This window comes from Heterocephalus glaber, unplaced genomic scaffold (assembly GCF_053883595.1).
Source record: "Heterocephalus glaber isolate CG9 unplaced genomic scaffold, H.glaber_assembly_v1.0 deba00001606, whole genome shotgun sequence".
Classification (NCBI taxonomy): Eukaryota; Metazoa; Chordata; class Mammalia; order Rodentia; family Bathyergidae; genus Heterocephalus; species Heterocephalus glaber.
The window spans coordinates 8468457-8490609 of NW_028258377.1; the positions used below are offsets into that span (position 1 = coordinate 8468457).

General features: G+C 39.6%; 1 protein-coding gene across 5 annotated transcripts in view; it reads left to right on the forward strand.

Moving 5' to 3' along the window:
- Positions 1-22153, forward strand: part of Mcc (MCC regulator of Wnt signaling pathway) — a 425319-nt gene that overhangs the window by 104013 nt on the left and 299153 nt on the right. For all 5 annotated transcript variants that reach the window (XM_087194482.1, XM_087194483.1, XM_021238432.2 and 2 more), the window contains exon 3: positions 9447-9658. In XM_087194482.1, the coding sequence (XP_087050608.1) occupies positions 9447-9658 (212 nt within the window). The remainder of the gene's footprint in view (positions 1-9446; positions 9659-22153) is intronic.

The following is a 22153-nucleotide window of genomic DNA, read 5'->3' on the forward strand; positions in this document are numbered from 1 at the left end:
CTGTTTATTTGTCCTTTCCCATCCAATTCTCCATTTGACCACAGGCACAGATTTTAAGACCACTGGCCTGTGTTCACAATGTAATTTGTGGCCAAAGAGTCCAGTGGCCCTCATGGGAATTGGGCTTCTGACTTTGGACCAAACGTTGATATTAATAAATGACTAAAGATTCCCATGTTGATTCTGCTGTGGACTAGACAATTTCCTGCTGCTTCTGTTGATGTCATTATTATCTAGAAATTGTAAATGTGCTGTGGCAGGGGAGGCTGACACCTGGCAGCCAGTTTGTTCAAGTTCTCCCAGCTAAGGAGTATGTAGTATGGAAGTTCAGAATTCAGAAAGGTAGCTGGTTCTGTTGTTTTGAAGGGAATGTTTTCTCTCTTGCTACTGAGGAACATTCTTTGAACAGTCTGCATCACTGAAAGATAAATGGCCACTAAACATAGATGATATCATAAGATGCTATTAATACAGGCTCCAGGACCCCCTAAACATTACATTGTCATCTTCAGGGCCATATCAGGGTCTGTTCTCACCAGTATCAGGTGTGAAAAGGAGACGTTGCTACAGATGCTGCAGCCATGAACAAAAAGAAAATATTATGAACACCTTTCATAAGAGGCCCCAGCACTTAAATGAAGGATGGAAAAGAAAGGGCAAGAGGTTGAAAATGGGGAGCTGTGGTGGCCAGAGCACAGATCTGATGGAAGAATTACGCTTGGCTGTTGGTGGTGAACTATGCACATGTCCTTGTAGTGCTGGCCCCAAGTTTTGGGAAGGCAGTTATCTTCTCAAGATTAAGAGTTGGCTGAGTAGAATAGGGAAACAAAGATGACCAAACCCCATAACCAAAAACTTAACTCCTTAATAGAATATATCCATACTCAGAGAAATAAATTTTGGCCCTGATATAATTGGCTGTTTTCATTTTCTTTGTAATAATGCCATTATTTACTTTTCTGTGAACTGTTAAGCACTAGTTAGATACCAAAAGTATTATTTCTTTAAAAAGAATTAACAATCATAACATGTACATTTCAGAAGTTGAGAGTATACCTTTTTCCTGTATAGTTACTCCCTGTTTCTAAAGTGGATTCCAAATACATGTGACCAGTTAATTGCTAACATTTGTTATCAGTTTATCATATAGAAGGATTGTCTTAAGTGCTCTCATTTGTAACTTATTTTAATTTCTCACAGCAAATCCATAAAGAACATGATATCCCCATTTTAAAGATAAGGAGACTGCAACTTAAGTTCAATAACTTCCTGGTCATGGTGACTTTGATTTGGCCCCAAGCAGAATGACTACAAAACCCCAATTCTTAACCATTCTCCTATGCAAATGAGCAATGCCTGCAGTATTAAGATGAAAGAGAAAATGTGCTTTTCTAAAAATGGAAAAAAAAAATGTAGCTATTCTTAGGTTATTAATAAGACTAAATAAGATAATATATGTAAAGTGCTTAAAATAGTGTCCAGCCCCAATTCTAGTGGGCTTCAAATAGATATTAGGTATCCTGATTGTTGTTGGTGTCTTTAAGGTGAAACTGAGGTGTACCAAAGGGTTAGGCTTGCTTTATTTTCAAGAAACCCTGCTGAGGACTGGGGATTTAGCTCAGTGGTTCCACCACCTGCCTTGCAAGTGCAAGGTCCCGAGTTCGATCCCCTGTACCAAAAAAAGAAAGCCTGCTGAGAAAGTGGCATAATGCCTTTGGTGAATAGCACAGTAATTACAGGCTTTAGAACCCAACCTGGGTGGCACTTTGAAAATGATATTAAAGAACTAGCTATAGCTGCCAAGAGCCCAGAAGGGCAAGGATCTCATTGTTTGGCAGGCTCTCTGTTCCAGCCTTCTCTCTGAGAGCAGTTTCCCCAGTGATATGTTTTATAAACATGTCAAATTTCTACTTATTTTCTGTGCTTTTCTTTTGCTTTTTCTTCATCTTAGTGGGGACTGTTGGGGATTGAACACAGGGTTCTATGCATGCTAAGCGTGTGCTTTACCTCTGAGATACATACATAGCTCTATGCTTTTCAGGAAGTGAAATATTGATAAGGTGCTCTACCACCTTTTAAAAGTAAACATTGTATTTTTGTGTAAAGAATATGCCTCATTTTTAACTTCTGAGTTTTTTTTTTTTTGGTACCGGGGATCGAACTCCAGACCTTGCACTTTCGAGGCAGCCGCCAGACCTACTGAGCTAAATCCCCAGCCCAACTTCTGAGAGTCTTATAGGAGCTACAGTAGCAGCTATGATGGCCTCCTTTGCTTTAGTTCCTGTATCCATGCAGTAGTCAGTTTCCTTACTGGTCTAGAGAGAAATTGCACAGTGATTATTACAGACTGAAAGTTTGTGTTCCCTCCCAATTCTTATGTTGAAGCCTTAACTCCCAGTGTGATAATATCTGGAGACAGGGCCTTTGGGAGGTAATTGGTATAAAACAAGGTCATGAGTGTGGGGCTGTCATCATGGAATTAGTGCCCTCATAAGACCAGGCACCAAAGAACTTGTTCTTCCCTCTCTCTGTGGCTTTGTGAGGGCATAGCAAGAAGGTGGCCATCTTCAAGACAAGAAGGAACCCTCATCAGAATGCAGCCAGGCTGGTACCCAGTCTCAGGCTATCGGCATCTAGATCTGTGAGGAAATAAATGCCTGTGGTTTAAGTCACTTTGTTCTGGCAGCCTGAGCATGCTAATATGTACAGTTGTTATCTCCTCACTGGGGAGCCTTTGAGAAAAAGCAGGAGAAAAGAAGCATGCTGGCAGAAGTGAGCTCCACCTCACCTGTCTATTAATCCTCTGTTACAGAATTTGTTTTAGCTATGTAGGAGATAACATTTCAGATAGCAAGATAAGAGAGGTTAAATCACAGTTTTAAGGATAATAGAAACAGGAAACTTTTATAATAGATATAATTGTGAAAGAAGGAAAATTCCCAAACTTAGATGATGTTCTTCTGGCCTTTGAGAAAGGGTTCCATTTAGTGAGTTTCTGCCGTTCCTCCTTTGATGAACCTGGTCTTTCCTCTGATGCTTTAACTAAAGTAAACTTGGTCAGGATGTCTTTTTTTCTAGTTTTTGGTTTGTTTTGTCAAAATGCAGGCAAAATGCAAATAAGGATTATTTGGAAACTTCAGTATTTTTTGAAACTTAGTTCTGTGGTTTGGTGTGGTTTGTGTGTGCACTGATGGCCCACTGTGATTAAAGGCTTGGTCTACAGTGGCACGGTATTTTTGTTGTGTTTTTTTGGTACCGGGGATTGAACTCAGGACCTTGCACCTGCAGGGCAGGCTCTGGAACCACTGAGCTAAATCCCCAGCCCCACAATGGCGGTTTTGGGAAACAGTAGAATCTTTGAGAGCTCCGGCCTGGTAAGAGATCCCTGGCCACTGGGGATGTGGTCCCCAGACTTTCTCTCTCTGGCTTCCTGTTTGGCAGTGTAAGAGCTTCTGCACTTCTGCACCTTCACCATGATATGATGCAGCCAGGAGACAGGACCCTCACCAGAACTGAGCCAGTGCAGGCACCATGCCCTTGAACCTCCAAAACTGTGAGCTGAGTAAAATTTTCCTCTTACGTACATAGTGCTTTCTTTTCAGTCATTAATATAAAAGCTAGACTAGATACACACAGTATATTACCTACATTTGTATGTATGCATAGTTTTTCAATAAGAATATTGTATTCAGACAGATAAAAGACTGTCTTTTTGTTGTTATTTTTCCTCAATGAACAAAATGCTGTTACTACATTCTTGCTTTAACAAACCAAAGATAATGTCTGGCAATTAATTCTGGATGTTGAATGGTAATAATATACAGGGCATGTGGTTGGTCATGGTGCAATAAAGTTTTTTAGAAAAAGAAAGGAGATCTGGGGGTATGCCTCAGTTGTATGTTGCTTACCTAGCGTGTGTGAGGCTATTGTTGGTCCCCAGCACCATAAAACCAAAAATAAACCTTTTGATATTATCATAATTGAGAGAATATGAAAATCTTACCAATATTAAAATCTGACTCTTCATTCTTATATTCATCAGGTATTTCTAGTTCTTCCCCTCTGGATGTGTGGGTAAGATCTTATGTCCTTCATCCCCTCAGGTTGAATTGGCCTGTATGATTGCATCTGGCCAGTGAGCTGTGATCCACTTCAGTGCCCGAGCACTCACTGGCCAATATAACACCCTTCCAAACACTATTCCAGCTGGACAGCAACTCATGGCCCTCTGGGACTACCATGAGCAGAAATCTCTGTTGACCTGAAGATGGTAGTGTCCAGAAGATACAAACCTTTTCTAAAACCACTTAGAGTGAGGGGCTGGGGATTTAGGTCAGTGGTTCTGATCCCTGCCTCGCAGGCACAAGGTCCTGAGTTCAATCCCTGGTACCAAAAAACAAAACAAAAACCCCACAACAACTTACATTTGGTCTAGGAAGTAGGATGTTTTTGTTGTTACTGGAACATAATCAAGCTTATTCTAACCAACAGAATTATATTTACAAACCTCAGATACTCCCAATGGGCAATGGAACAGTGGTTAGAAAGGAGTTAGTGCCTAAAAATGACCCTTGTTAGTTGTCTTTATACCCTCCTGGCAGGAAAAAGTGACTAAAAAATTCTCCACTTGCCCGCTTTAGTTACTGTAGAAAACAGTTCTGTGCATGTGGCTGTGTCAAGTGATATTTTCATATGGTAGTAAAAAAAAATCACATCATTTCTAAGTTGCCTCATGCATTTTGCTAGGTGACCAGCACAGACAGCTACAGTGGCCCTAACCATTTATAGACTGATCAGTGTTAAGAATCCCAGGGTGATGATCTAGGCCAGATGGGATATTTAAGCGGCCTTTCACAGGTTGTCAATTTCATGGATATCTGTGGGTCAACTTATGTTTGCTTATTATTAATCCATGTATTTTTGTAAGCTTGGAGGAAAAGAAAGGAACTTCACATTGGGTGGTATTGAGAGATCATGTGGAGAGATATTTGAACTTTGCAATCTTTTTTTCTTTCTTTTCATTTTCACAACTATCCTTTGTGGTAAATATAGTTACCCTTCTCATTATCACCTTGTCCAAGATCACATAGGCATAGCTGGGACTTAGATTCAGAAAACCTAAAGCCAATGGCAGTGCTTGTGATCCCCAAGCCTTCCTGTTTCTGGAATGAGAGGGAATAGAGTGCTGAGCACACACGTAACAATGGTTTTGTCATTTGGGAACTCCAGGAAGTCTGAGAAGTGAGCCAAGCAAAGAAGTAGGAAAGAGCATTTGGAGCACAAAAGCAGCATGTGGAAGGCCTGAGCATTGTAGTAGTCATGTTAGAGGGTCTTAAAGACAACCACCTGGCTAGAGCCTCATGAGCAGGAGGAACAGTGAAACTGTGCAGGTAGGTGTCCTTGTTAAGGAAAAGAAATCACAGCATTTTCCTGAGGTGAATAGGCTTTTTACATGTACAGATGTCTTACAAGAAAGTTCATGAGACAATTGACCTGATGTGCAGATATCAAGTAAAGCCTAAATCATAATCTTACTCTTAATATTTCTTTCACTTACAGCTTTCATAAAAAATATTAAGGAAGGTAATGTAGCTCAGTGGTAGAGTACGTGCCTAGTATGCATTAGGCCCTGGGTTTGACCCCCAGCAGCTCGCGTGCATGTTATACACACACACACACACACACACACACGCACACACACACACACACACAGAACCTAGAAAATTGCAGCCTAATGGTGTAATTACAAAGCTTCTTTTGAGTATTAAGTAGGGCAAGAGCATTCATGTTAATATGCAAACACAGACTCTAGAGAGGATAAAAGAGCCTTTTCCTCACCTGTCACTACAGATTTAATGAAAGATTTGAAGGAGTAAACTGATGATCCCATTCTCATTACCTCCCAAAGCTGTTGCAGGGGAAATGCATCTGAAAAGTCATGGAACCTAGCCTTCATCAGGGGGCTGAGCAGAGCCTGCCAAGAACTTCAAACCACAGATACCATCATGCTCCAAAAGGCAAAAGGAAGATGGGTATCAGACCTATATCTTCAAAAATTTTCTGTGGGATCATTCCAACTATATGACTAGTTTTTGTCTCAGGAATTGGTTTTTATCTAGAACAATCTGATATGAAGACAGACGAAAGGATAGTAAGGGAATAGTCTATTATACATTTAAAAAATTGTACTTCCTTTATATTGTTCCATTTATGTTAGTAGTATTATGTGGGTTTTATATGATTAACTTACTTCTTAGCAAAAAATCTGAGTTTCTCAACATAATTTCAGAAAAAATTGTTATGCTAATAATAGGAGGGGCTTTTAATCTTGCTGATTAATAAGGAGCCTGGCTAACCTGATTATATAATTCTGCCAGAAACTGGGTTTAGGTCTATTAATATGACATAATAAATTTCAAACAAATCTTTTTTTTTCTGTCTTATCCCAGTTAAAGTCTTACTGTATGTTGTTATTTGAAAATGGGGCTTTCTGTTTGTATCAAGAAAAAGTGTAAGTGTATAATTAATTTTAACTATTTTTAAAAAGTAGTTGCCATTTTGCTTTTCCAGGTTTAAAAGTGAGAACCTAGTGTAGTACAACTGTGCCTAATTCAGTACTCTATTCAATACATGTTTATTAAATACCTTATATGTCACAGGGCATATATGCAGTGCTGGAGATACTGTGTGAACATAAGAGGCAAAGGCTAACACTGTGTCAACTTGTCTTCTATGTGAAACAGAGACAACCTGAGATTCAGTCCGTCATAGAGGACCCATGTTTCAACTCTAACCTTAGTCTGTCTTTTTGACACATGTTGCTGGGCCAGGACGGTGGAGCTCAGGCAGCTAAGTAGATAACAGAGCACTCAGAAAAGTAGGGGAGGGAAGACAGTCATTTTGTAGTTTGTGTGAAAGAAAGCAAAGCCTCTTTTGCTGTACAATTGATAGATTTTGCATGAAAATAAACTTTGATCAACTACCAGCATGGTGACAAAATTGTTTGCTTTGAAACAAAGCAGCTGATGTACCCCACCTATATAGCACCTATAAAAAAATGTTGGATCAGACATATAAGCAGAGCATGAATAGTTAGGGAGAAATCATGCGAAGATAGTCTGCCTAGTCATATTGATTAAATTCATCAGTACCCTCTAGAAAGAAATTGGACATCCACATCAGAACTGTACACAATTTGTAGTTTGTTGTATGTATTATATTCAAGTAAACTGTGGAATAATCTGTATATAAGGACTGATCAAAACACATGATATGTTTAAATACAAAAGTTTATTACATTAAGACACCTTATTATTAATCCTTCTTAAAATATTTCCCCTCACTTCAAACACACTTACCCCATTGTTCTTGCTATTTTCTGAAGCAGCTCTGGAAGTCTTCTCTCATGAATGTCTTCACAAGGTGTGATAAAAAATATGGTGAATGCTGCTGTTGAGAGCCATTCAACACAAAGCCAGGCTCATAAAAACATGAGTGTGTCCTAATCCACCTTATTCATAGGATCTATCACCACTTGACTTCCACCTCTTCCCCAAAGCAAAATGGCCACAAAAGGGAAACGTTTGAATCCATTCAGGGCATTGACACAGCTATAACAACACAGCTAAAACCACAAAAAGGACTTCTAGAACTACTTCCAAAAGTGGCAAGGATGATGGGATAAGTGTGATTGACACAAGAGGGAGTATTTTGAGGGGAATTAATTACAATGATTTTTACTATAACAGTTTTTTTTTGTTGGTACCAGGGATCGAACTCAGGTCCTTGCGCTTGCAAGGCAAGTGACAGAACCACTGAGCTAAATCCCCAGCCCTATAACAAATTTTTAAAAAAATTTAAACATTCATTATGTTTTTCAATCACAGTGTGTACATTCTCATTTCAGTGTACAAATTGAATAATGAGTCTCCTTTTTGTCATTAAAAGTCATGTATTAGGGCCGGGGATTTAGCTCAGTGGTTTCGCCTCCTGCTGCGCAAGTGCAAGGACTCGAGTTCGATGCTGGGTACCAAAAAAAGGTCATGTATTAAAGACCTATCAGAAGGAAACCCCTCAGGCAGGGGCTATAATTTATCATGCCTTCTGCTGTGTCTCTAGTAGGTACTACTGTGCCCATGTGGACCTTTGTCCGCATGTTGTCTGGCTGCCCAGGCTTTCTGAACACTCTCTCTGTTTAGGAAATGACTCACCTTGCAAGTCCTACCTCCCCAAAGTAGAAACCAGAAAACCGAATTTCCCAGTCTCCACTGTAGCTAGGGCAGAGGCACATGACTCAAGGTCCACCAACCACATGCATCCACAAGAGATTTCTGTTCAGAAATGAATAACACAACGAAGCAGTCTTTTCCCTACATCTAACTTTTCTAGACAAGGTGACAACTGAAGCATCAGGCTTTCTTCTCCAGGAAGTTTTGTTAAACATTGCCTATTGGCCTGGGGATTTAGCTCAGTGGTTTCATCGCCTCCTGTGCAAGCGCAAGAACCCGAGTTCAATCCCCGGTACCAAAAAAACCCAAAAAATCAAAAAACAAAACATTGCCTATCCCTCTCTAGGTGGGCTGCATTAGGTACATATGCTTCCTCTGACTACTTTCTCATTATGCTTTACCATTGTACTATAATTACTAGCACCTTTTATTAGGTTATAATCTGCTAACTTTTAATTAGCAAAGCAAAAATATATGTTGCATCAAACACAATAGAAGTCTCTTTCCTACTCACATAAAATCAAAATGGAGTACTCTGGATAAACAGACAGGTCCCCTCAGGAGATGATTCAGGATCCAGGTGTCTTGCACCTCATGGCTTCACCATCTGTAGTGGCTTTCAAGGGTGCCACTGTCATCTGAACCAGGCCAGAAGGCAAGGGCATGGGGAGCCGTACCCTGGTACGAGAAAGGCTGGAAGTGATGCTTCTCAGTTGTGTTCACATTTTATGGCCCAGAACTCAGCTGCCCAGCTGTACCTAACTGTAAAATACAGTCTAGCTGCTTCCAGGTGTGAATACACTGACATGAGAAAGTCATGATAAAGTGTCTGTCATGCCTTAACTTTTGTCCTCTTCCTTGTTTCCTTTTTCCACATTTGGGAAACAAAAGCCCTGTGTAAATCACAGACAGATGTAGCTCTGGCCTAGATTCCTTTTACTTGACTCTCCATTGCATTTTTGCTAAGCATTTCTGTTTTAGGGACACATATTCATTGGATAGTTATTTCTAAATTCTCTGCATAAAATTGCTTTTATCTCCAAGCTCCCCATGTGTCAGTTTGAAGGGGAAAGTGCTTAGCAGGCAGCCTGGGTGCCACATGTGTTCTAAGCTGCTGGCACATGGAAGAGTTAGGAAGTTCCAAATCACTGCCTATTGGCCACCCACAGGCTAATGATGGAAATGTCTCTTTATTTTCCTTGCTTCTCCTGGACCTAGGTGCCTTATCAGCAGCCAGGGAGAGCTGGGAATATGACTCTGGTGCCAGGGACCTCCAGAGCCCAGATTTGCAGACTCAGTCGGCCCTACAGAAGCTGCTGGAGTATGGCGGAAGCTCTTTGCATCAGCAAGCTGCTCTCCACAAACTGCTCACACAGTCCCCACATTTTGGCAGCTCTGTAGGAGGACACTACCTAGAGCTGGCCAACACGGTGAGTATGTTTTGGTTCACAGAACATATCCACAGATCAGCCCATATTACAATACAAATACTTATTTTTATTTATTTATTTATGTATTTATTTGGGTACCAGGGATCGAACACAGGACCTTGTACTTGCAAGGCAGGCAAGGTGACACTGAACTAAATCCTGGCCCTACAAATATTTTAATTTTGAGATCCAGAAGACATATTGGATATTGTCTTCTATACTGAGCTAAATCTTGTACCATTTCCAGCATTGTCAATAATGTTTAGTGCTCCAAAGCTACTAGTCATTAAAGGACTCCACTCATTATTTAGACCAGAGTAGCAAGGTATGGTGGTGCATGCCAGTAACCCCAGCACCTGGAGACTGAGGCCAGAAGACTGCTATGAATTTGAAGCCAGCCTCGGCTACCTGGTGAGTTCAAGGACCACCTGGACTACACAGCAAGACCCCACCTCAGGAAAAAGACCCAGTGAACTCTTAAAGGTGTTTTGATTAAGTCCATTAATTTGTCCAGATTTAATTACTAGAAAGTCTACCATAGCTTCCTGTAACTGGAATGCTTCTGTGGGACCAGGCATTATAAATTAATAGGATACATTTCTTTCTGTCCCCTAATTTGGGCTTTATTCATTTGAAAAACAAAGAGGAAAATATTTCATTGAAAGTTTATTGTTTCTGCTTATACTTTTGAACTATTTTCTTTTGAAAATTATAGGACAACTTAGAATTTTATTATGCTTAGTTTAACTTTCCTATTCTTTTCTTTTCTTTTTGCTTGCTTGTTTGGGTTTTAGGGGGGTTTTTTGGTAACGGGGATTGAACTTGGGACCTTGCTCTTGCGAGGCAGGTGGTGGAACCACTGAGCTAAATCCCTGGCCCCCTTTTTTTTTCTTTTCTTGGTGCTGGGAATTAACCCAGAGCCTCAGACATGCTAAGCATGACCTCTACCACTGAGCTACATTCCCAGCCCCTTAACTTTCCCTTTTATCTTGAGATGAGTCATTACTGTGGTAACCTTTGGGTAAACAGCTGTTGTCTGCCTTGGTGAGAGCTAGGGAATGAGGGCAGGTGGCTGATGACGGGGGATATTTTGAGTAATACACAGTTTACAGATAGAGATTGCTACCCAAACACTGTGGGAAGGTCAAAAACCTACTTGGCTTTTTGAAATTGAAGTTCAGATGGTGCAATAAGCATCCTCACCATTTTGACTTGTGGATACATTCATATTCTGCTTTGATGTAGACCTAGAGGTTTACAAACAGATGTATGACATATTTCCCAATTCAGGCTTTTTGATGAAATGTTTGAAGGAACTAACCATCCTAAATATATTAGCAATAATTAAAACACATTAATTAGACAAATCCCAATTAAAGGATGTTCTATAAAATGCCTCAACAGTACCCTTCAAAACTGTTGAGGTTATGTTGGGGGTTTAGCTCAGTGGCACCACTGTGCCTGCCTCGAAAGTGCAAGGTTCTAAGTTTGATCCTCAATACCAAAAAAACTATTGAGGTTACCAAAAATCAGGAAAATCTGAGAAGAGAAACTGTCGGCTAAGAACGGCCTCAGAAGATCTGACCTAATGTAATGTGGTACTCTTGATGAACTTCTGGGACAGAAAAAGGGCATTAGGTTAAAAATTAAGAAAATCTGAATAAAATATAGACTTTACTTGACAATGTAAAAATATTGATTCATTAACTGTGGTAAGTATTGGATAATAAGTATAAGCTGTTAATAAGTAGGGAAAACTGATATATGAGAGCACTCTGTCCTGTCTGCAACTTTTTAGTAAATCTTAAGCTGTTAAAGAAATAAAAAATTATTAAAACCACATACATACAAAACCATTACCAGCGTGTGATTGCATCTCCTGAAGTCCGCCAAAGCATCATAGAGTTACTGAACTGTTCATCACTTGGCCGCCCCTCAAGGATGATCTTGCACAGTCTGAGAAGAACTGTACTGTTCTGCTTGCCTCATGTGTGCTCAGAGGACTGGGCAACTATTCACAAATCTGTATGTCATCTTTCTGTGACATGGACCTGGGTGTAGGCAGTGCCTCTTACACATAATTTGCAGCATGTGTAAGCTTCCTCTGTGCTACACCACCTAAGCTTTCTTCCTGACAGGCATTGCCATGGCAGCATAGGTTACAGCAAATCAGTGTGCCCATTGATCAAAACTTGGCGGCACCACTCTGAAGAGTTTAGGGTTCGTGGATCACCAGTTTTCTGTAGGAAAACCACTGTTGAAAGCTGAGGGAGTTGGCTGGTTCCCTGACTCTGACTGACTCCATGGTTCTTAACCTCTTCAGTGACCTGGCTGGATTTCTATTTCTGTCTCTCCTGGTTAGAGGCCAGTTTAGCCCTTGGGCTCCCCATAGCCAAGTTCTGAGTAAGCTGTTCATAGGCCGCAAGGTTCAGAGTTCTCACATGCCCTAAAACCATGTACCCTGTTACATGTACCCTGTTGTGCACTGTTAGTTATGCTTCAGAGCCAAGGAACATTGCCTGAGAGCCCCTCTGCAGAGACCAGCTTGAGAAGCATCCCCAGAAATGTCAAGCACTCACCTCACACAGGAGTAGTCACTGAGGGGCATTCATGAACTGTGCACTTACAGCTTGTACTTTACTGTATGCACACATCTATAAAAAGTTGATGAAGAGTAGGTGACCCAATCCCAGCAGCTAGGAGGAGGCTCCCCACCACCATTCCACCGCTCACTCCTAGGACAGAGGAGGTAAGCCAATCCCAGCGTCCAGAAGGAGGCTCCCTGCTGCCATTCCACCACTCCTAGGGCAGAGGAGGTGAGCCACACAGGCGCCAGCAGCCACCCCCACCCCCCGCCCCATGGAAATGAGAAGACATGTAAACAAGCCTCAAAAACAGACTTCCAGATCACCTACAGCAACCCCAAAGGGAAATGAGATGGAATAATCTGATACTCAACCACCTGGACTCCCTGAACTGGCAACAAAAGAGGATCTGGAAAAAATGAAATCAGAAATAATTTCTCAAATAAAAGTAAAGATTGTGCCCATAGTGCAAGACATGATTAATAAATCTAGAGAGGACACAGATAAAAAAAATAGAGAATCTGAGGAACATGATAGAATCCCAACATAGGAAACAAATGGAATCCATAAAACATGCAAACAGATTTCCAAGAGATTAAAAACTCCATTGAAAGCCTACGCAGCAGAATGAACCAATGTGAGGATAGAATTTCAGATATAGAAGATAAGATTGCAATTAGTGAACAGGAAAAGAAAAATTGCTTTAAAATTGTAAGGGACCACAAGAAAGCAATCCAGCAGCTGTTAGATGATGCAAAGAAGAATAACATTAAGACTGGAGTCAATGAAGAAACAGGAGAGAGTGCAGATGACATAAAAAAACTGTTCACAGAAGTGATGGAAGAAAACTTTCCAAGCAGGGGAAAAGAACTTGGCATACAGATAAGTGAGGCATATAGGACTCCAAATAGCCTTGATCAAAAAAAATCTACATATAGGCATGTAATTGTTAGGATTCCAGAAACCCAACAGAGGAACAAAATTCTACAAGCGGTGAGAGAAAAGAAACAAGTCACATACAAAGGAAAGCCCATCAGAATCACAGCAGACTTCTCAATGCAAACCTCAAGGCAAGAAGAGCTTAGAGTGATGTATTTCAAGCCCTAAAGGAAAACAGCCTCCAACCCAGATTGATGTACTCTGCAAAACTATCTTTCAAAATTGATGGAGAAATAAGATACTTTCATGATAAAGAGAACCTTAGGAACTTCATGAATACCAAACCAGGACTCCAAAAAATTTTAGATAATATGCTAGGAAAAGACAATGAGGATCACAACCCCAGGAAGCCCAGCAGAATGAATCTGTTGGGCATGATAAATTAAATGCAAAGTGGGAGAATCCAACAAAAAGAAAAAGTCATGACAAGGCTTTTAAAACTTTTAACTTCATCTCCCTAATGAGTGTATAATTCAATCTTGTTACTATACTGATTAGTATTTTTCTGATTCTAGAGTCGCACACCTTTCCTTGTACTGTACTGACTATTTATCTTCTTATGTCTACTTTTTAATTGGGTTGTCTATTAATGAGCTGTAAGAGTTCTTTATATATTCTGGTCATAGGTTATATGCTTTGTAAATATGGTCTGTTTAAGGACTACTTTTCATTTTCTTAACGATGTCATTTAAAGTTCTAAATTTTGATGGAATCTCATTTATCATTTTTTTTCTTTTATAAATCATGTTTTTTGTATCCTAGGAAGTTCTTGCCTACTCTAAATTCATAAACATTTTCCATTATAATTTTTCTTAAAGTTTTATAGTTTTAGTCTTTCATATTTAGGTTCATAGATCCTTTGAAATTATTTTTATGTATGGAAATAAAGGGTTGAGGTTAATTTTTTATATATGGATACCAGGTGTTCTAGTGCCATTTGCTGAAAACACTATCTTTTCCTCGGCTCTTAAATTGAGTTTATATGCTATAAAATGTTAATGTTAAATAATCTTTCAAAACTCAGTGGACCATATATGTATGGTTCTATTTCTAGATTCTCTGTTTTATTCAAATGATCTATATGTCTTTCCTTACACCAACACTGCCTTGATTACTGTAGCTTTAAAGGAAGTCTTAAAATTAGGTGCTAAACATCTTCCAACACTTTTTTTTTCTTTTTCTTTTTACTTTTCTAGGTCCTTTGTACTCCTACTTAACTTTTAAATTTCAATATCCAATTCTTTATTTATAGCAAGTATACATAGATCTGAATTTTTATATATACCTTGTTTTCTCTAATCCTGCTAAATTCAAATAGAAGTTCTAAGGGCTCCTAGAGATTGTCTCTGTAGATGATCATTTCCTCTACATATAAAGATTTTGCTTCTACCTTGCCAATCCTATCCTATTTGTGTCATTTTATTGCCAGACTATTTTGGTTTAGGCCTATGTTTCAAAGTTTAATGGACAGATGAAGAGTAAGCATTATCTGCCCTTGTTCCCCACCTTAAGGAGAAAGCACTGTATCTTCTCCATTTATATAAGGCGTTCTCGCTGGAAGTATGAAGTACATGTCTATAATCTGTTGAGAAGGTTCTGTTCTACTTCTAGTCTCCTGATAGCTTTGACCATGAACAGCTGTAGAATTTAGTCCGATAGTTTTTCTCCGACTAGTGACAGGATCATATGGCTTTTTCCTTTCCTCTCTTAAAATGATGACTTTTGGGGGTGGATCTTCCAATGCTGAACCAACACTGCCATCCCTATAACAAAACCACTTTCTACATACTGCCAGATCTGACTTCTAATAAGTGTTTTGTTAAACAAATTTCTATCTATATTCATACGTTTTTCTATTATCTTTATCCAGTTTTAGGATTAGCACAATGTTGATTTTCTAAAATGAGGGGAGAAGTGTTCCTTTTTTTTCTGCTCTAAATGTTTGATATAATTTATCAGTTAAAATGTATATGAGCTTGCTGTTGTCATATAAGTAGGTTTTCAAGCTAGGAATATACTTTCTTTAATAGGTGCTACTCAAATTTTATATTTCCTCCAGAGTTAGTTTCATTAATTTGTCTTCCAAGGTACTTCTTAGAAGTTGTCAAATTTATTTCAAAAAAGAGTTTTTTAATATGCTTTCTGTATCCTATTAAATTCTATCAAATCTGTGGTAATGTCTCCTAGATATTGATATTGTAATTTTAAAAATGTATAATTGATATTGTGTAATAGGAAGTAAGGGTCTAAAGGAGCAGAGTAAGTGGGTGGGGTAGGGGAAAGGAAAGAAGGGAAAAGAAAAAATATGAGAAAAGGAAAAAAATGCAAACAAAGGCCGGGGATTTAGCTCAGTGGTTTCAGTGCCTGGTGCGCAAGCGCAAGGACCTGAGTTCAATCCCCAGGACCAAAAAAAAAAAAATGCAAACAAAGTCTTTGCAAATCGGGAAGGGCAGAGCGGGTGAAGGGAGGGCAGGGGAAGGGGAAAAAAATAAGAACCAAGATACTCATGTAATGGTACAAGATCCCAATGATGTATGTAACTGTATTTTATATCTAAAATGTGCCGGTAAACTTAATGGGGAAAAAAAAAAGTTGATGAAGCCGAGCATGGTGGTGCACACCTGTAATCCTAGCATTCAGGGAGGCTGAAGCAAGAGAATTACAAGTTCAAGCCTAGCCTGAGCAACTTAGCAAGACCCTGTCTCAAAATAAAAAATAACAAGGCCCGGGAATGTACTTTGTTGCCAAGAAGAAAGAAAAACATTATTAGTGATAATGGCTATTGGAACACACTGAATAAGTAAAAAAAAAAAAATAGGTGTAACTTTATAAATAATTGCTCCATCCAAATGACCAAATAGATAAAATTGTACATGATCATTTAAGGAGATCCCTTGTGAAGAACTGAAATGTAATACAAAAGCCTGCGCATTAGTTCTATGTCAGCAATATTTTCTCACTAAGTGAAAAATTTAAAAGCCATTTGAACTTGCAGACCCTTAAGAATGCCCTTGTAGTAGAGGATTTGTGTGGGCTCCAGTTCTTCATTCACACCTATATCTTCATCATTTGTCAAATACCTTTGAAGTTTTTCAGGTCTGTGAAAAATTATAGGTTAGTAGTGGTGAACCTGTGGCACGTGTGCCATAGCGAGCTGTTTGTAATCATTGAAAGCTCTAAAAGATTCACCATCATTGTCATAGGTGGTCATGGTGTCAACCATTCTATTCAAAAGGCTTTGTTTCCCAGCTGTAGTTGACTTAAGGTTTGTTCACAGGAGCCTGTGGAGCCTCATTTGACAAATACCCCTCCTATGTGGCAAAGAAAGCAAATATGTTAACCACAAAGTTATGATATCTACTGTCTTAGGTAGAAGAAGACAGGTGCTTGGTGGTGAGAGAAAAGGAAGGGATGCTTAGAAAGCTAAAAAACCCTGTATAGGAAGCTCCAGAAGCTTCTCAATGCTCAAGTTGCCAGTAAGGTTCTGTTTGTTGCCTTTAGACTCCAATGATCCCCACTTCTGTGTCCTGTTTTGTGGTACTGGGCCTGCAGACATATCTCCTCTGTCAACAGAGGGTGCTGGAGGAACACTGAGGGAGGAGGGGAATTCTGAGGGCTCTGAAGTGCTTCTCCAGGCTTGTTCTTGTGGTGGTGACTGGACTCCAGAAGTGCAGGACCTCCCGAGATGCTCACTTTCAGTGAGCCTTAGCAGAACCATTTGGGAAACTTCTTTACAACCTCTTTAAGCACTCCCCCCCCCAGAGGAAAGGGCTTTTGGGCTGCCATCTGTCCCGCCTCTCCTGGCCCAGAGGTAGGGGCTTCTGAGCTGGCTTCCCACTGCTCCTGGTCCAGAGGAAGGGGCTTCCCAGCCACCATACCTCCTGCCGCTCCCAGCCCAGAGGAAAGGGCTCTTGGGCCGTCTTCTGTCCCACCACTCCCAGCCCATAGGAAGGGGCTTCCTAGCCACCATCCATCCCACCACTCCAAGCCTAGAGGAAAGGGCTTTTGGGCTGCCTTCTGTCCTGCCGCTCCCAGCCCAGAGGAAGGGGCTTCTGGGCCACCATCCCTACTGGCACTCCTAGGAGGCCCCTGTCCCATCTCTCCCAGCTCAGAGGAGGTGAGCCATGTGGGCACCAACAGCAACCCCCCTGCCCCCCCAGTCAAAATGAGAAAAAATGTAAATAAGTCTCAAAACCAGACTTCCAGATCACCTACAACAACCCCAAAGGGAAATAAGATGGAACACTCTGATACTCAACCACCTGGACCCACTGAACTGACAACAAAAGGGGATCTGGAAAAAATGAAATCAGAAATAATTTCTCAGATAACAGGAGAAATTGTGCTCCTAGTGCAAGACATGATTAATAAATCTAGAGAGGAGCTGAGGAACATGATGGAATCTCAACATAGGAAACAAATGGAATCCATAAAACAGATGCAAATAGATTTCCAGGAGTTGAAAAACTCCATTGAAAGTCTACACAGCAGAATGAGCCAATGTGAGGACAGAATTTCAGATATAGAAGATAAGATTACAATTAATGACCAGGAAAAGAAAAATTGCTTCAAAATTATAAGGGAACATGAGAAATCAATCCAGCAGCTACTAGACAATGCAAAGAAGAATAACATAAGACTGATTGGAGTCAATGAAGAAACAGGAGAGAGTGCAGATGACATAAAAAACCTCTTCACAGAAGTAATGGCAGAAAACTTCCCAAGCAGGGGAAAAGAGCTTGACATACAGATAAGTGAGGCATATAGGACTCCAAATACCCTTGATCAAAAATATCTACACATAGGCATATAATTGTTAAGATTCCACAAACTCAACAGAAGAACAAAGTTCTCCAAGTAGTTAGAGAAAAGAAACAAATCACATACAAAGGAAAGCCCATCAGAATCACAGCAGACTTCTCAACACAAACCATCAAGGCAAGAAGAGCTTAGAGTGATGTATTTCAAGCCCTAAAAGAAAACAGCCTCCAACCCAGATTGATGTACCCTGCAAAACTATCTTTCAGAATTGATGGAGAAATAAGATACTTTCATGACAAAGAGCACCTTAGGAACTTCGTGAATACCAAACCAGCACTCAAAAAAATTTGACACAATATCCTAGGAACAGACATTGAGGATCACAACCCCAGGAAGCAAAGCAGAATGAACCCATCTGGCACGACAAGAAATTAAATGTAAAGGGGGAGAACCCAACAAAAAGAAAATGTAATGGCAATGACAAGTCAATACATTTCAGTTATAACCATCAATGTTAATGGTCTCAATTCACCAATCAAAAGAAATAGACTGGCAGAATGAGTCAAGAAGCAAAGTCCAACAATATGCTGCATACAAGAAACACACTTCATTCAAAAGGAAACTCGTAGACTGAAAGTTAAAGGGTGGAAAATAATACTCCATGAGACGGGAACCTGAAAAAAAGCAGGAGTAGCTATCCTCTTTGCAGATCAAGTAGATTTCAAACCAACACTGATTAAGAGAGACAAAGAAGGACACTACATCCTTGTAAAGGGAAGAATCCAAGAGGAAGAGATGACAATCATAAATATCTATACACCAAACAGTAGTGCGCCCAACTATATAAAACAAATACTAATGGACATGAAAAGTCATATATGCACTAATACAATTGTAGTGGGGGACCTCAACACCCCACTGTCACAAATAGATAGATCAACTAGACAAAAAATAAGTAATGAAATACTAGAACTCAATCGAACTCTTGAACAAATGAACTTAACAGATGTTTACAGAGTCTTCCACCCCACAAAATCAGAATACACATTCTTTCTAGCTGCACATGGGTCATTCTCCAAAATAGACCACATACTCACACATAGAACATGTTTGAGTAAGTGCAAAGGAGCTGAAGTTATCCCCTGTACATTATCAGACCATAGTGTGATGAAATTGGAGATCCATAGCAAAAGAAACTCGAAAATTTTCATAAACATGTGGAAATTGAACAACACCCTTCTGAATAACCAATAGGTCACAGAGGAAATTAAAGAAGATATCAGACAGTTCCTTCAATTAAATGACAATGACAATACAACATATCAGAATCTATGGGACACAATGAAAGTCTTACGAGGGAAATTCATAGCAGTGAATACACATATTAGGAAAACAGAATGAGCCCAATTAAACAACCTGATGCTGAACCTCAAGCTTCTAGAAAAAGAAGAGCAGGACAATGCCAAAAGGCAGGAAATTATAAAGATCAGAGGAGAAATCAATGCAATGGAGACTAAGAATGGTACAAAAAATCAATGAAGCCAAGAGTTGGTTGTTTGAAAGAAGCAACAAAATTGACAAACCTTTAGCCAACCTTATCAGAAAAAGGAAAGAAAAGGCCCAAATCCATGCAATTAGGAATGAAAAGGGTGAAATTACAACAGACCCAGCAGAAATCCAGAGGATCATCAATACCTACTTCCAGAACCTATACACCAAGAAGATGGAAAACACAGAAGAAATGGACAGATTCCTAGATACATATGAATTACCAAAGTTGAACGCAGCAGACCTAAAAGTTCTAAACAACCCAATATCAACCAATGAAATTGAAAATGTAATTAAAAACTTATCAACTAAGAAAATTCCAGGCCCTGATGGCTTCACTGCTGAATTCTACAAGATATTTAGAGAGGAACTAGTGCCACTACTGTTTAAACTCTTCAATGAAATTGAAAGGGAAGCAATACTCCCAAATTCATTCCTGGAAGCAAGCATCACCTTGATCCCCAAAGCAGAGAAAGACCTAACCTGAAAAGGAGAACTATAGGCCAATCTCACTAATGAACATAGATGCAAAAATCCTTAATAAGATACTAGCAAATAGAATGCGGAAGATCATCAAGAAGATCATACACCCTGATCTAGTGGGATTCAACCCAGGGATGCAGGGATGGTTCAACATACACAAATCAATCAATGTAATACACTATATCAATAGAGCCAAGGACAAAAACCATATGATTCTCTCCATAGATGCAGAAAAAGCATTTCACAAAATCCAACATGCATTTATGATAAAACCCTACAAAAAGTTGGAATAGATGGTCTCTACCTCAAACTGATAAAAGCCATCTATGAAAAACTAACAGCCAATATCATACTAAATGGTCAAAACCTGAAATCCTTCACACTAAAATCAGGAACAAGACAAGGATGTCCACTATCACCACTCTTGTTCAATATAGTTCTGGAAACATTAGCCACGGCAATTAGACAAGAGAAAGAAATAAAAGGAATAAAGATAGGAAATGAAGAAGTCAAATTGTCATTATTTGCAGATGACATGATACTGTATATAGAAGACCCCAAGAACTCCACCAAAAGTCTTCTAAACTTAATAACCAAATTCAGTCAAGTAGCTGGTTACAAGGTCAACACACAAAAATCAATAGCTTTCCTCTACACGAATGACAGACTCACTGAGAGAGAAATAGGGAAAATAATTCCTTTCACAATAGCATCCAAAAAACTGAAATACCTAGAAATCACCCTAACAAAAGAAATCAAAGACTGCTTCTCTGAAGACTATAGCACTCTGAAAAGAGAAATTAAAGATGATATCAGAAAATGGACAGACATCCCTTGCTCCTAGGTAGGAAGGATCAACATAGTGAAAATGGCCATACTTCCAAAACTGCTATATAGATTCAATGCAATTCCAATTGAGATCCCAGCAGCATACTTCACAGACCTTGAGAAAACAATCCAAAAATTCATTTGGAACAAGAAGAGACCCAGAATAGCAAAAGCAATTCTAGGTAACAGAGACATGGCAGGAGTTATCACAATCCCCAACCTGCAGCTATACTACAAAGCTACTGTGATAAAAGTAGCATGGTACTGGCAAAGAAACAGACCTGAGGACCAGTGGAACAGATTAGGAGATGCAGAAGCAATGCTAGACACACTCAGCCATCTCATCTTCCATAAAGGAGCCAAACACCCTCACTGGAGGAAAGATAGCCTCTTTAATAAATGGTGCTAGAAAAATTGGGTTTCAAGTTGCCAAAGATTAAAACTAGACCTATATCTCTCACCATGCACTAAACTAAAATGGAAGTGGATTAAAGATCTAAATATTAAAATAGAAACGGTGAACCAGTTGGAACAGAGGTTAGGTAGAACTCTTGAAGACATTGGTGTAGGAAAAGATTTTATAAACAAAACCTCAGTTGCCCATGAACTAGCACAAACAATCAACAAATGGGATCTCTTCTTATTAAAAAGCTTCTGCACAGCAAGAGAAACCACCAGCAGTGTGAAGAGACAACCCACAATGTGGGAAAAAATCTTCACCCGCTTTTCCTCAGACAAAGGTCTACTATCTTGAATCTATAAAGAACTTCAAAAGATCAGACCTCCCAAATTTAAAGACCCAATCCAAAAATGGGCATCTGAAATGAATATACATTTCTCAGACAAAGAAGTAGAAATAGCAAATAAATACATGAAAAAATGTTCAACATCACTGGTCATTCGAGAGATGCAAATGAAAGCAATGCTGAGATTCCACCTCACTCCAGAAAGAATGGCTGCTATCATGAAATCAACCAATAACAAGTGCTGACAGGGCTGTGGGGAAAGAGGAACCCTGCTCCACTGCTGGTGGGAGTGCAGACTGGTGCAACCACTGTGGAAATCAGTATGGAGATACCTCAAAGAACTAGCACTGGAAGTCCCATTTGACCCCACTATTCCACTGCTGGAGATCTTCCCCAAAGAATTAAAAGAATCATACCACAATGATATATGTGTGCCCATGTTCGTAGCAGCACAGTTTGTGAAAGCTAAAACTTGGAAACAGCCCAAATGCCCATCAACTGGAGACTGGATAAAGAAAATGTGGTTTTTTTAAATAAAATGGAGTACTACTCAGCCATAAAAAATGAGAAATTAGAGACATTTATAGCTAAGTGGATGCACATTG